The 15,436-nt window shown below is 44.6% G+C and overlaps 1 protein-coding gene across 4 annotated transcripts in view; it reads right to left on the bottom strand.

Annotated features, from left to right (window-relative positions):
* GLDN (gliomedin) overlaps positions 1–13,489 on the bottom strand; it is a 71,280-nt gene extending 57,791 nt beyond the window's left edge. For 3 of the 4 annotated variants that reach the window (XR_006274535.1, XM_038418707.2, XM_038418708.2), the window contains exon 1: positions 10,112–10,611. Coding sequence is in view for 2 of the 4 variants with exons in the window: in XM_038418707.2 (XP_038274635.1) it covers positions 10,112–10,432 (321 nt within the window). In the remaining 2 variants the exon portion in view is untranslated. Of the gene's footprint in view, positions 1–10,111; positions 10,612–13,390 lie in introns of those variants that run through there. The other variant, XM_043493265.1, reaches the window with a different exon arrangement.
* Positions 13,490–15,436: the final 1,947 nt, after the last annotated feature.

The following is a 15,436-nucleotide window of genomic DNA, read 5'->3' as shown; positions in this document are numbered from 1 at the left end:
GCTGTGTAGATGACCCAGAAGCTCTACTGTTCTGCTTTGGGCAGTCAGCTTTACACGCCTCACAAACCCTAGATTCTCGCCATCCAACCCCATTTCTTCCTGTTGTCCGGCAGTGTCTTTGTAAAGGAGGCCAGTGGAAAATTGTGTGGCAAGGGTGTCATTGCTGTAATTGAGCACCGATTCTATAAAGGCACTGTAAGGGTAACAGTTGTTGCTTTGACTTACAAGGCGGTCTCCCAGCGTGACATCCAGCTGACTAAAAATAGAGGCCACTGGGTAATTCACCAGGCCCACCTCGGCATCCACGGCGAGTTCAGTTCCGTCTCCTTTTACAATCTTGCAACACAGGTACAACTGTGTGTTATTTAAATCCATATAATCTACGCCATTCCCTTCTATAAAAAAGTCAATGGGGGCAGATTCTGTAATGGCCTACAGAGGTGGCACCTCGATGTAGATGCTTTTCTCCATGCTGGTCTGTGTAGGGGCTATTTGGAACAAGTCTAGTTCGGATTTGGTGCACTTTTCAGATCCGCAGTGAACAAAAGCCATGTTGATTAAAATATCTCTCTTTTATCAGGCAGAGAGCGTCTCCTCTTTCGCCCCAGCTTCCTCTTAGACTTTCGCTTATGGCCGACCCTGCGGGTCAAAGCCCTTCTTTTAAAGGGTTTCAGGGGACCTGTGCATCGCGGGTATGACGCATTTCTCTTTCTCTTCTTCCTCCTTTTAATGTACATCAGCCCAGATCCTTCCTGTGAAGCTGTATTCCCCACCATCTCCAGAACAGCACGGGAGACATGACCTACCGTGTCTTTAGCTATGTTTTGAGCGGTAGTTTTTATGTGAGGTTTAATAATCTCTAGCCCCCTCCTCAAAAGCGGTATGGCTTTTTGAAAGAGGCTATGGAATATTCCACCCACGCCCGCCCCATACATCATGGGGGCCCCATGATATCCAGGAAGGGCATATCCCGCTTGCGCTTTGTAATAGTTCCTATAGATGTTGGGGTCGCCATAATTTTTTAGGATCGCCATAATAGTGTTTTGCTTTTTAGAAAACTCGGTCTCTCTGGGGACGCAGGTGTAGCTTGATGATCACCTTGCCAAAGCGAAATGGGAGACGCTTCTGTTCTGATCTGTCTTTATTTCAATGGTGTTGATGTGGTGTTTACTGATAGGAACGTAATGAGGTTTATCGTAGGTGATGGTGACAAACTCATTGTTCCTTCCTTGGACGGGAACATAACGTAACAGGGGAACAGAAAAGGCCCCCACAAACTGGTGTTCTACGATATCCGTGTACAGATACAAGGAATTAAACCCCCTGTAATGTCTGCCGAGAAAGGGAATTTTTGGACGCTGCGTTTGGGCCCAAGCCCAGAATGTTAGCTAGCTCCTCGCTGGTAGAAAACACATAAGTAAAAGCGATGGATTTAAGTCTAATTTTTCTACCCACAGTGTCATAGTTCATGACCATCTCAGGCGGTCCAGGGTGACAAGCCACAGTACTGTTCATATGATCCAGTAATTCGGGCATGGACGAGTAATAACCTTGTTGTAGGATGAAACCCCACGCCATATCTCCAAAGGTGATTTCAAATAGGGTGTCTTCGTTGATAGTGTTCCAGCTGTGCGGGTATTGTATTTCTAGTAACCCCACCTCCCAGGCACCCGGGAGATCCAAGGGCTTAATTAGCCGTATTGTAAAGTTCGAGCTGGTGTTTTGGGGAAAAACTGCAGAGCTGGCGTTGCTGGGCAAAGTAATGTAAAACCGCCGTCGCTCATTTTCTCTGTCTTTGTAGGAGGAATAACTTTTGTTTGTTTTTGTTGTTGGTTTGTTGTTTGTGTCTAAATGTCACAGAGTTGAGAAGCTTTCACCCAGCTCTTAAACTTATCAGGCCACCCCAACCATTTCACCAGTAGTTGCTTTTTTCTCTTTTCCTTTCTCCACTAGAACTTCTTCAAACCTGTAAATCCTGTCTCGATTGGGGTTTACTTTTTGTAACTCTTCAGGGTAAAAAGATCCAGTAACTGTCTCACCCTGTAATCTTTTAATCGGTTACAGGTCTCTGACCCCTGGTTAAGGCTTCATCCACTATGAATATCTCATTGGTAAATGTCTGTTCATAACCTTTTACAAAAGCTCCTTTGGTTTTAGATAGTCTCACGTGGTCGCCTTTTCTAAAAGGGGCAACAACCGGTTTTATTTTAAAACCATCTCCATAAACCGTTTTCCATACCTTCAGAGTATTTGAAGGGTTAACATCAGTGGGTCTGGTACGTATAGTTCTGTGAAAGCTCTGGTTGTAACTCTTTATAAAGTCAGGTAACACATCAATGTAGTGAAAGGTGTAATGGGCTGTAAAATAGCTCCACATCCTAGTTTTTACAGTTCTGTTAAATCGCTCCACAACCCCTGCTTTGACTTCATTATTAGTAACAAAATGGGAATGCCATGCCACTTTAACAATCTGCTTAAAGGTTTGTTTAAAAATTCTTTCGCCCCGATCGGTTTGTAATTTTTGAGGCACACGCCCTTCGCTAAAAATAGCTTTAAAGGCCTTGGATACCTCACCACTCATCTTGTCTCATAGGCCTAAGACCCAGGTATATTTGGATAGAATGTCTACCACTGTTAAGATGTACTTAAAATTGCTGTTGTGTTTGGAGAACCGGTGCATATCCACCAAATCTGCCTGCCATTGCGCATCCCCATCTGAAACAATGGTCTTGTTTCTTTTAAAATGTATTCGAGCCGGTTTGTGTAAAGTGTAAGCATCCTGGTCTGAAAGCCAAGCTATTACCTGTCTTCTATTTAAAGTTTTACTATGCTTTTTGGCCACTTGAAAAAGAGGGTTCACCCCGCCAAAGCTCCCAACTTCCCTGGGGGTGTAATATATTTTCTTTAACAGAGCCGTCTCTGGAGACATGCCTGCTACTGGCACCATCTTTTACTAACACAAGTATGGGTGGGGGATGATATTCATATTAACACATTTAAATAAGTTTTATTAATCGCCTGGTTTAACACAACCTTTTACAACTGCCTGTAAAAATGGACGCCATGACTCCTAACATGAGGGAGTCTGTGCTGGATCATTCTTCCATTTTGTCCTTTTCATCTTGAGATCTGTGTCTCAGACATGAGCAAAAACAGCTGATGCATGATACATTTACTCCCACAGGACTACCGATGTGTGAATTCTCAAAGGCCTCTAGTAAGGCATCATTGAGCTGTCGAGAGATTTTTTTTCAGAAAAGGAACAGTGTAAGCACCCCACTACTTGGTTTTTTATTTACACAATCCCTGGTTCCTAACCCCATTACACACACCCCACCCCTGACCGTCACTTCTTAAACATTTATTTACCTGAGCCACGTCTTTTCCGTTCACCTTGTCCGCCTGTAACTCCCCCAAGCCATGATCACCTTGCACCTCTAGGGGGGTGGACAACAAGAGGCCATCACGGTCATCAGGGTGCCTCACAAGCAGCTGGGTTTCAGGGTCGGTTTCCGCCATATCCACCAACGGTTGGGCCAAAGGGTCCTTCTCAGAACTCTCACTGATGTTGCGCTTTCTCCACACAAGTCCAAAGTGCTCGGGGCTAAAACCAAGTCCGAAGTTCTCACAGGGGTGATGAAGGAGTCCATGTTTACATGATTTCGAAAACATGCGCTCTTGGTAAAAGATGGCCTCTTCTGCCCGACGCTGGGACTCATGGGGTGATGGTGCTCCGCTCTGATTGGCAGAGGGGTCACACGCCTCTCTTCTGGGTGGTTCATCACATCCCAGAACTTGCCCTGTTTTGGTCAAATCTGCTTTTGGGGCGGCCTGATTGGTAGAGGTTGGTGGGAGGAGTTGTTAGAGGGGTCACACGAATCATTTCCGGACGGGTCACCCTGCCCCGGAACTCGCCCTGATTGGTCAAATCTCCTGTTGGGAGCCAGTCCTATCAGGACAAAACCCATCATGATTGGTAGTGGGTGGGAGGAGGAGTTGTTAGAGGGGTCACATGACCCACTTCCAGAGATGTCACCCTGCCCCGGAACTTGCCCTGATTGGTAAAATCTCCTTTCGGGGCAGTCCTAGAGGGGTGAAACCCCTCCTGATTGGTAGAGGAAGTGGGAGGAGTTGTTAGAGGGGTCACACGACCCACTTCCGGAGAGGACAGTCCACCCCAGAACTCGCCCTGGTTGGTCAAATCTCCTCTCGGGGCAGTCCTAGAGGGGCGAAACCCATCCTGATAGGTAGAGGGTTGTGGGAGGAGTTGTTAGAGCTGTCACATGACACACCTTGCTTCCGGTCATGTGGCATCCTTGACCCCGGAAGTAATACCCCATGGCGCAGGACTTCCGGTGAAGGAGGGGGCAGGGGTCAAGAGGTGGGGCTTAAGGGACCAAGGGGTGGAGTTAGGGTTTGATTGACAGTAGGGCCCTTATACTACTAACATCATATGATACTTTCTACTGAGGCAAAGTTTCCTTTAGAGGCTCTGATTCAGCAAAGCACTAAGAGCTTGATCCAAAGTCTAGTTAAGTTAATGGAAATCCTTCTAATGACTTCAATGGGCTTTGGATCAGGCCCTAAAGTACACGCTTAACTTTAAGCATATGACTCAAACATCTTTTTAAAGTATTCTTCTTGATTGCTTTTACCTTAGAAATATCAGATCTTGACTTCCTTGTCTTTGCTGGAGAATTTTTCATAAGGACTGTCTGCCTTGAGTAAATGGGACTATGCATGCATAAGTACTTTGAGTTGGGGGGCAGAGGAAATTTGCAAGAATGGGCCCCAGGGAGACAAATCAAATGATCCTTCTGAGTATATGTGTTCTAATGATTCGTGTATTATGTAATGGTTAGTTGTAGTGTATTTATTTACAGCTAACTAACAGGTATGCAGATTTTTAGTTCTAAGTTTGAAGGGACTTTCTGAGGGCCAATCCTGCAAGGTGCTGAGTACTTCGCAAGGATCAAAACACCTTCAAATTCCACTCACATCAGTGGGTGCTCAACACCTATCAGGATCAGGTCCTCTTCTTCTGCAGACCTGTGTTGACAATTAGCATGTGTTAATTTTTCTGAGGATCTTTCAGATTCCAAGCTGCATTTCAGATCAGACAGAACGAAAATGTTCTTAAATGGCAAACATGCAAAGTAGATTCATTCACTTACAGTATTTCTCTTTCATTTGTACATTACTAAGTAACAATATAAAATGATATTTCCAAAATGGTTTTAAGGCTACAGAAAGTAAAATGTTCTAGTAAAAACCATATGATCTTATGCAAAGGATTTCTTCTTCAATAAAAAGAGTTTAAGACAGTATATGCAAACCTGATCTTTCTAACATTTGTTCTGAAATATGAGAAAATAAAACATAAGCTGCTTAACTGCATAAGTCTTTGTGTTTTGTACTTTTAATCAAAAACTTGCCACACAACATTCTGATGCAAAAGAAAAATCAAAAGTACTTCTGTTAAAAATGTCAAGCCAATAAACTTCTATATTATCATAATTACACGAGTCACTTTATGTAAGTATTCTCCTTAAATTCAGTTGTTAGAGTGATAACATTTACATAAATACAAACGCCAATAGTTTATTAAGCAGAACAGTGACCTCGTTTAGTGTGGCAATACTGAAAATCCTTACTTCCATAAGTAATCCTTAAAGTCATGGGGAGTATTTACATTATTAAGGGGAGAGAGGGCATCAGATTTGCCCTTTCTTGTTATTTTTGAGCCAGGGCCTGCAGTCCTTATTCAGGCAAAACTCACAATGAGTTTCCCACATGTTGATGGTATTTTTTACTGAGTAGATACTGAGAAGCAGGCCCTAGAGCCTCTGTCCTAGAAACACTCATGCACATGAGTGGATCCCCATATTCAGGAAAAATTCCCATTGAAGTGTGAGAAATTCAGTGCCGTTTTGCCTGAGAAAGGACTTCAGAATCTGGCACAACACTAACAAAGGGCTAATCCTGCTTTCCTTACCCATCCCACTAATCACACTGATTTTAAAGGTTTCAGAGTAGCAGCCATGTTAGTCTGTATTCGCAAAAAGAAAAGGAGTACTTGTGGCACCTTAGAGACTAACAAATTTATTTGAGCATAAGCTTTCGTGAGCTATAGCTCACTTCATCGGATGCATTCAGTGGAAAATACAGTGGGGAGACTTATATACATAGAGAACATGAAACAATGGGTGTTACCATACACACTGTAACCAGAGTGATCACTTAAGGTGAGCTATTACCAACAGGAGAGCGGGGTGGGGGAGGGAGGGAGAACCTTTTGTAGTGATAATCAAGTTGGGCCATTTCCAGCAGTTGACAAGAACGTCTGAGGAACAGTGGGGGATGGGGAGGAATAAACATGGGGAAATAGTTTTACTTTGTGTAATGACCCATCCACTCCCAGTCTCTATTCAAGCCTAAATTAATTGTATCCAGTTTGCAAATTAATTCCAATTCAGTAGTCTCTCGTTGGAGTCTGTTTTTGAAGTTTTTTTTGTTGAAGTATTGCAACTTTTAGGTCTTAATGAGTGACCAGAGAGATTGAAGTGTTCTCTAACTGGTTTTTGAATGTTATAATTCTTGATGTCTGATTTGTGTCCATTTATTCTTTTACGTAGAGATTGTCCAGTTTGACCAATGTACATGGCAGAAGGGCATTGCTGGCACATGATGGCATATAGCATATTGGTAGATGTGCAGGTGAACAAGCCTCTGATAATGTGGCTGATGTGATTAGGTCCTATGATGGTGTCCCTGTGTAGACTATAGAATAGATATGTGGACACAGTTGGCGACGGGCTTTGTTGCAAGGATAGGTTCCTGGGTTAGTGCTTCTGTTGTGTTGTGTGTGGTTGCTGGTGAGTATTCGTCATCATGAATAGGTCAGAATATGAACAAGAGGCTGCTAGGCAGCTCTCCAACACCACTTTCTACAAGCCATTACCCTCTGATCCCACTGAGGGTTACCAAAAGAAACTACACCATTTGCTCAAGAAACTCCCTGAAAAAGCACAAGAACAAATCCGCACAGACACACCCCTGGAGCCCCGACCTGGGGTATTCTATCTGCTACCCAAGATCCATAAACCTGGAAATCCTTGATGCCCCATCATCTCAGGCATTGGCACCCTGACAGCAGGATTGTCTGGCTATGTAGACTCCCTCCTCAGGCCCTACGCTACCAGCACTCCCAGCTATCTTCGAGACACCACTGACTTCATGAGGAAACTACAATCCATCGGTGATCTTCCCTCTACACCAACATTCTATACAAAGATGGACTAGAAGCCGTCAGGAACAGTATCCCTGATAATGTCACGGCTAACCTGGTGGCTGAACTTTGTGACTTTGTCCTCACCCATAATGATTTCACATTTGGGGACAATGTATATCTTCAAATCAGCAGCACTGCTATGGGTACCTGCATGACCCCACAGTATGCCAACATTTTTACGGCTGACTTAGAACAACGCTTCCTCAGCTCTCGTCCCCTAATGCCTCTACTCTACTTGCGCTACATTGATGACATCTTCATCATCTGGACCCATGGAAAAGAAGCCCTTGAGGAATTCCATCATGATTTCAACAGTTTCCATCCTACCATCAACCTCAGCCTGGACCAGTCCACACAAGAGATCCACTTCCTGGACACTACGGTGCTAATAAGCGATGGTCACATAAGCAACACCCTATACCGGAATCCTACTGACCACTATTCCTACCTACATGCCTCCAGCTTTCACCCACATCACACCACACGATCCATTGTCTACAGCCAAGCTCTACGATATAACAGCATTTGCTCCAACCCCTCAGACAGAGACAAACACCTACAAGATCTCTATCAAGCATTCTTACAACTGCAATACCCACCTGATGAAGTGAAGAAACAGATTGACAGAGTTAGAAGAGTACCCAGAAGTCACCTACTACAGGACAGGCCCAACAAAGAAAATAACAGAACGCCTCTAGCCATTACCTTCAGCCCCCAGCTAAAACCTCTCCAATGCATCATCAAGGATCTACAACCTATCCTGGAGGACGACCCATCACTCTCACAGACCTTGGGAGACAGGCCAGTCCTTGCTTACAGACAGCCCCCCAACCTGAAGCAAATACTCACCAGCAACCACACACCACACAACAGAACCACTAACCCAGGAACCTATCCTTGCAACAAAGCCCACTGTCAACTGTGTCCACATATCTATTCTATAGTCTACACGGGGACACCATCATAGGACCTAATCACATCAGCCACACTATCAGAGGCTCGTTCACCTGCACATTTACCAATGTGCTATATGCCATCATGTGCCAGCAATGCCCTTCTGCCATGTACATTGGTCAAACTGGACAATCTCTACATAAAAGAATAAATGGACACAAATCAGATGTCAAGAATTATAACATTCAAAACCAGTCGGAGAACACTTCAATCTCTCTAGTCACTCAATTACAGACCTAAGAGTGGCTATTCCTCAACAAAAAAACTTCAAAAACAGACTCCAATGAGGGACTGCTGAATTGGAATTAATTTGCAAACTGGATACAATTAACTTAGGCTTGAATAGAGACTGGGAGTGGATGGGTCATTACACAAAGTAAAACTATTTCCCCATGTTTATTCCTCCCCACCCCTCACTGTTCCTCAGACGTTCTTGTCAACTGCTGGAAATGGCCCACCTTGATTATCACTACAAAAGGTTCCCCTTCTCCCTCCCCCCACCCCCTGCTCTCCGGCTGGTAATAGCTCACCTTAAGTGATCATTCTCCTTACAGTGTGTATGGTAACACCCATTGTTTCATGTTCTCTATGTATATAAATCTCCCCACTGTATTTTTCACTGAATGCATCCGATGAAGTGAGCTGTAGCTCACAAAAGCTTATGCTCAAATAAATTTGTTAGTCTCTAAGGTGCCACAAGTCCTCCTTTTCTTTTTACTGATTTTAAAGCTTGCTCAGTGAATAAGGTTTTGAAGGAATGGGCTGCTAAAGGGATGACTAATATGCCTAATAATAAAAAAGTGGAAATGTGTGTGACTGTAGTTAATTGTTCTGAATTATACAATGAGATTCACAGTGATGTAATAAAGGAGAATATTTAGAATTTTAAATTCCAGAAAATTGTCATTTTATTTGAATTTATTTGTAAAGGTCTCTTTTTTACACATATTGTAATTAGTTTGAAAGCTTCCTGTAGTATTTTAACTAAATCCAACACTGCACTTTTTAAATAAATAAAATAGCCGCCTCTTTCAGGCAAAATTGGGAATCCTATCAGATCCTGTTAAGAGCTGTTGCTCTTATTTTGTCTGCACAATAGTCATCTTAAAAAACTTTAGTTACAACTTGTAAAACAATATAGTCTGTTTTATGGATTTCTCTGCCTTAATATTTGCAGGCTATAACCAGTGTTAATTTTTCATGGATACTAGACTGAACAAAACATTGTGATATACCCCGTAGGGAACACAATCTCTGCAGGGGCAGGGGCTGACCAAACAACCAAACAGTCTTTTCTCATCTCTGACTTCTATGATATGGAAAACAGATGAGATTTTCTTTGCAATTCTGTAAATTTCACCTGCTTTTTCGGATTTGGGAACAAAGATGAGAAAGATCTTAAAGGACCATCAGAGTGGAACATTAGAGAGATCATTAAGGGAGCATGGAACCAACTACTACAAAGGCCATAGGTATCGAGGTTGGGGTGGCTTAGGCAGTCTTGTGATTCGGCCCTGCTGCAGGGGTCACTGTTTCTCCTCACTCACACATACACACACTTTTCCTGAGATGGGAGAAAGTCCCACCACTCTTCATTTAAGTTTCATATTAACAATTATTTCTTAAAACATCCTCCAATAAGCTGGTGAATTTCACTAGTAAAGTTCTCAGGGCAGCGCCTCCCCAGGAGAGAATTTGACCCAGCCCTTCCCTTGAGGGAGGGAAGCAGATATGTATACCCTGGGGACTCCACCGTAGGCCACAGACCCTGTCTCTTAGGGGAACCTCTGATGGACCCATCCCCTGACACCAGCGCCTTGGAGATGCTCTCAGGGCCCAGCCCCTACCCCGAGGGGCGCACCCTACCGGCACCATGGAGTAGGTCATCATCATGAGCAACTCATCGTTCTCGGCCCGAACGTGGCCCCTGGCGCCCGCTCCGCGGTGGCTCCTCTTGTGCCGGGCGGCCCGTGGGGCCGCGGCCCCCGGGGCGGTGGGGCCCAGGAGGGACCGCAGGATGCTGTCACCGTCTCCCCCCTGGGGCCGCGCAGCCTCCAGCTCCCGCAGGGCCGCGCTCAGCTCCCTCCACTGGCCCAGCAGGAAGAGCGTCCCCGCGGCGCTGAGCGCCGAGAGCAGCCCCACTGCGGCCAGCAAGCAGCGCAGCGCCCGGCCGCCGTCGCCCGGCATCCCCGGCCCGGAGGCGCGCTCGGGCAGGGTCCTGCGAGGCCGAGCGGCTGCGGCTCCCCGGCGCTAGCGGGCAGCCGGGGGCGGAGCGGCGCTAGGGACTCGCTGGCCTCGGCTCCGGGACGGGCTTTATGGCCCCGGGCACCGTGGGCTGCTTCCACCGCCAGCCACAGAGCTGCCCGGGGTGACGAGGCGGAATGAATGGGAGAGGCGGGCGCCGCGGGGACGGGGAGCAAGGGGCAGGGACACGGGGGCCTGGCACCGGGGCAGGGACACGGGGGACCTGGCACCGGGGCAGGGACATTGGGGCACTGGGGCGAGGGGAGAGCAAGGGGCAGGGACTTGGGGGACGTGGCACCCGGGGAGCAGGGGGCAGGGACACGGGGGACCTGGCACTGGGGCAGGGCGGGGGAGCAAGGGACAGGGACACGGGGGATATGGGAACAGGGGGCAGGGACTCGGGGGACCTGGCACTGGGGCAGGGTGAGGGACCAGGGGGCAGGAAGGAGCACAGGGGACCTGGCACTGGAGTGAGGGGAGTACAAGGGGAAGGGACATGGGAGACCTGGTACCAGGGCAGGGTGGGGGAGCAAGGGGCAGGGACACAGGGGACCTGACACCAGGGCACGGCGGGGGAGTAGGGGGCAGGGACACGGGGTGAGAGGGGGGCAAGGATACAGGGGATTTGGTTTATGGACTGGGCAGGGGACAAGGAGGAGTGACAGGTTTCTGACACACAGGATCCGAAAGAGCGGTTCCAGGCACACTAGGGTCCAAGGCCCAGGGGCTAGGGCAAGTACAGGCACACAGGAGTGGAGGACCAGCGACTGAGAAGTGAGTATAAGGGTTGGAAGAGGACAGTGGCAGGGATACAGCTGAGTTGACAAGAGTCAGTACCGAGAAGCGTGGATGCAGTCTGATGGAAGGGATTGGGAGATGAAGGCAAACAGGGTACCAGAGTATGGGACAGAGCCTCAGGACGAATACAATCAGAGATTGGGGCAGGGAGCAGCAGCATAGGACAAGATTAAGGGAATGAGGATGATGGAAAAAGATGTGGAACATGGGCACAGTGCCAAGGAATAGGGAAAGAGGGGCAGAGGATCTAGGTTAGGACACACATTACAACCTCTGGCTGAAATATTCATAGTGGGCATGTAAAATTATGAACCCAAAATCCTTATTTACATTAGGCACCTAAACAAATCAACGTTAAGCATCCACTTTGAAAATGTATGCCTTGACCCTTTCCCCTGAAAATTGAAATTAAATCAGGATATTGTTATGGGAAATTGCAGGACAGCCAAGGGGAAGACAACCTTTACTCCTTGTTGCCTCCAACCATGATAGACATTTAGGTGTAAATGGTGTAAATCAGAGCAGAATTTGGCCCATAAATGTTACAGTTTTCATACATATCTCCAAGAGACCCTAACCCTTAAAACATCTAATTATTAAAGAAAAAATGTGTGTATGTATAAACACACCAGACCACACACAGTAATTCAAGGTCAGTGCCAAAGCCACTGCTTTTTCCCCTTTTACAATTAGGTGGGTTAACTCTTCTTAAGAGTTTGCTAGCTTTTGGAGGTTTGTAAGACAACTTATGGGCTGAATTCACTTTCATTTACACTCCATTGATCTCAGTGGCATTACTCCAAATTTACATCAATGTACCTGCAATTTGGTTATATCACACACAGAGAGCACAAAGAGATTAAAATAATTAATGGATGGTTATAAAATGTTTATTTATAGTCATAACTGATGGGCTAGAAAGATTTCCCCTCCCACTGATCAGAAGTTTGGAACACCCGTGGCAGAGACTACCCAAAGCATTACCCCAGATTTTATACCAAGCCTTGTGCTTGCTTTGCCAGGGCTTTGGAAGTTTAACTAGTATTGTGTGGATAATCTTGCCACGCAGGAATATTAAATAAAGTTGATTGATTATGTATTAGGTTACAGCCTGGAAATGGGCAGAGGTGAGGTTATGGATCCAGAGCTGGAATGTTTGATTCAAAACCAAATCAAGACTTAGGATTTAATGGTGCTGATACCTGTAAGCTGTTCTTGCAAACTTATTGCACCAAATGGTGAAAATGTCTTTAAATCAATTGATCTTAAGAACTTTCCACCATTTTGAATGGGAGAAACCTCACAAGAGGGGTTCCATATTCTTGAGCAGAAATATTATCAGAATGGCCATTCTCTGGAAATTTCAGCCACCTCTCAATCAGAACCAGAAAGCTGCAGCTTCAGATCTGACCTAGAATTTGAAACAACCCTCAAATGCCTCTGATTTTGGCTTCTCTCTACTAAAGGCAGTTCTGATCCAAAACATTTCACATGTTATAAAGGATTCAAGTTGTGGGGAGGTGGAGGAGAGAGAGAGGAGACAAAAATACAGCTCTACTGTACTAAAGCTTTGATATGTATAAAAAGACCCAACATGAAATACAGTTGGCCACTTCAAAAGTCAAGTTAAAGAATACACAAACAGGGATAATTTCCTAAATTTGTTGTTCCCATATGTAAGTATATGAACCTTGTAGGCAAGGTGTGGGCATAGGAGCTTAACTGAGGTCCTGAGTGATAAAATGTCCATTGGCTTTGATGGGAGCAGGGATGGACCCTGGGTCTTGTTTATTTGACCATTTAGATGACTTTTAATGTGGCTCTCTTATATAGCTGTTGGTCCTTCTAAGTTAGCTACAGTAGATTAGTTTAGATTTTACATTAGTAATAGTGGCTTATTGTATCTACCTGCATATCCACCTATCTGTCTATACAAGGGTCATGTCCGCAGTGTCCGGGCAGCTTTCAAAAAAGTACTTAAAAATGAGGTCCTCTGTTTCTCTTCCTCCCCTTTCCCAATTAGTAGGAGTTTGCCACTTTCTCTGTCCCTCCTCATTCCACACCCATCTGTAAGTGAAAGCTAAGACAAAGAATGAGACTTACATTTCATTCTGAAGGCAGAGAGATTCAGGATCATTCTGCTCTCTTTCATGAGTGAATTCTGTAGACAAGGACCTGATGCCAAGAAGTCTCCATATCCCAAGCTTACAAATCCACTTTTCAGAGTAGCAGCCGTGTTAGTCTGTATTCGCAAAAAGAAAAGGAGTACTTGTGGCACCTTAGAGACTAACAAATTTATTAGAGCATAAGCTTTCACTTCATGCAGCCGATGAAGTGAGCTGTAGCTCACGAAAGCTTATGCTCTAATAAATTTGTTAGTCTCTAAAGTGCCACAAGTACTCCTTTTCTTTTTGCAAATCCACTTTTGTGCTTGACAATTCTGTTTTTCCATGGAACACAGCTGTTGTATGATGCTTTGATCATGAAGCAGGAGGTAGTCTTGCAAGTAGCTCAAACATATTTCTGATAGCTTGAAAAATGCCTTTTATGCCTGTTTAGAAAGTAGATTTGGAAAATATCTTTCAATATATTGTGTAATTATTATGGATTGTGCTCATGATGTGTCAGACAACGACATTAAATCCTCCTTTTTTTGAGCCTCCTCCATCTCCCAAAATGTGTCAGGATTCCACATACCTCAAATTAGCTGATTTTATTTTTAAGGGAACCCACATGTACAATATACAGTAAACTGTGCAAAATGTCAGGATAGAGGGAAAACTGCAGCTACAGATGCCAAATCTCTTCACACCTCTTTGGGGGAGAGTGGCAGTAAAAACGTGAACAAAAGACATAACAAATAAGGACAATCATTAACATTTTGATCATGTTATGATACAGTATTGTCTGAGCTCCCACAAGGCCACCGCAGATAAACCATTAATGATGTCATTGTATAGATAATGTCATGTGCAGCAGATATCTTTTTGTGGAATGAATGAGCGGAGTCTCAGAGTATCTTCTGATGGTAGAATGTAAAGTATTCACGACAAGCATGACAAAAAAAACTAAGTGAAGCCATCCAAGTTGAATTAAGTACACTGAAATTATCATAAGGTTTTATTTACAATCAAATAGTTTTTCGTGATAATGAAGATAGCAAGTAGACTTGTTTACTCTGTCAACTGATAGCCTAACTGATTATAAAAATGTACAGTTGCGTTTTATTTTGCTTAGCCTTGTGAAAAAGACAATACAACCATGAATGAAAATACATAAAACAGACCCTGTCCTAAACAAACATAATTTATAATTACGTTGATGCAATAAAATCACTAAACATCCTTCATAACAGCAAACTAAAACCTGTCTCCTTTTAAGGACATAAATGGCGCTACGTGGAACTGAACTCCAGAGACTGTATAATGTAACATGCAATGATTCTTCATCTTTTATTGTCCATTTCAGAGTACAATGACTGACTAAAAAGCATACTAATCACGAGCCGCTATTTCGAGAATAGTGGAAGTGATATAGCATTCTGTTTATCCATCTGTCCAATCTTGAAGGGGATTTGGGTTTTATCTTTATTATCATTAAACACTGGGGTACATCCTGCTCCCTGTGAAATTCCCAAGTAAGGCTATGAGCAAGGAAATTCCTTGGTTGTCAGAGGTGCTGAATCTTTCCCCTTCAGTCCCAGGCCAAAAGGCTGCATTGGATCTGTTGCACAGTTACCAATATAGCATGGAATTTGCAAAGGCCTCAGTGATTGCTGTGCTGATCACTTCACAGGGGATTTGCATAGTCATGGACACATTTGCTGCACCTTGCCTAGAAACCTCCTCACCTGGTGGAGTGCAAGGAGCCCCTAAAGAGCACAAAGCTACAGCACATAGAAGGGCATGAAACCCCTGCATGGATTCCCGTAGCCTTTCCAGCAATAGTAGTAAATATTTATATTATGATAGTGCATGGATCAGGACTGGGGCCCCATCGGGCTGGGTGATGTACAAACAGAAAAGAAACAATACTGGTCCTGAAGAGTTGATAGTCTCAAGAAAGCTTGGGGAATACTGGCAAAAACTGGCCCACTCTATTGCAACATCTGTAAACAGCTTTTTAAAATGTCACTAACTTAATCCATGA

This window comes from Dermochelys coriacea, chromosome 10, assembly GCF_009764565.3.
Source record: "Dermochelys coriacea isolate rDerCor1 chromosome 10, rDerCor1.pri.v4, whole genome shotgun sequence".
In the NCBI taxonomy this organism is placed as follows: Eukaryota; Metazoa; Chordata; order Testudines; family Dermochelyidae; genus Dermochelys; species Dermochelys coriacea.
This window is presented reverse-complemented; position numbering and strand designations above follow the sequence as displayed.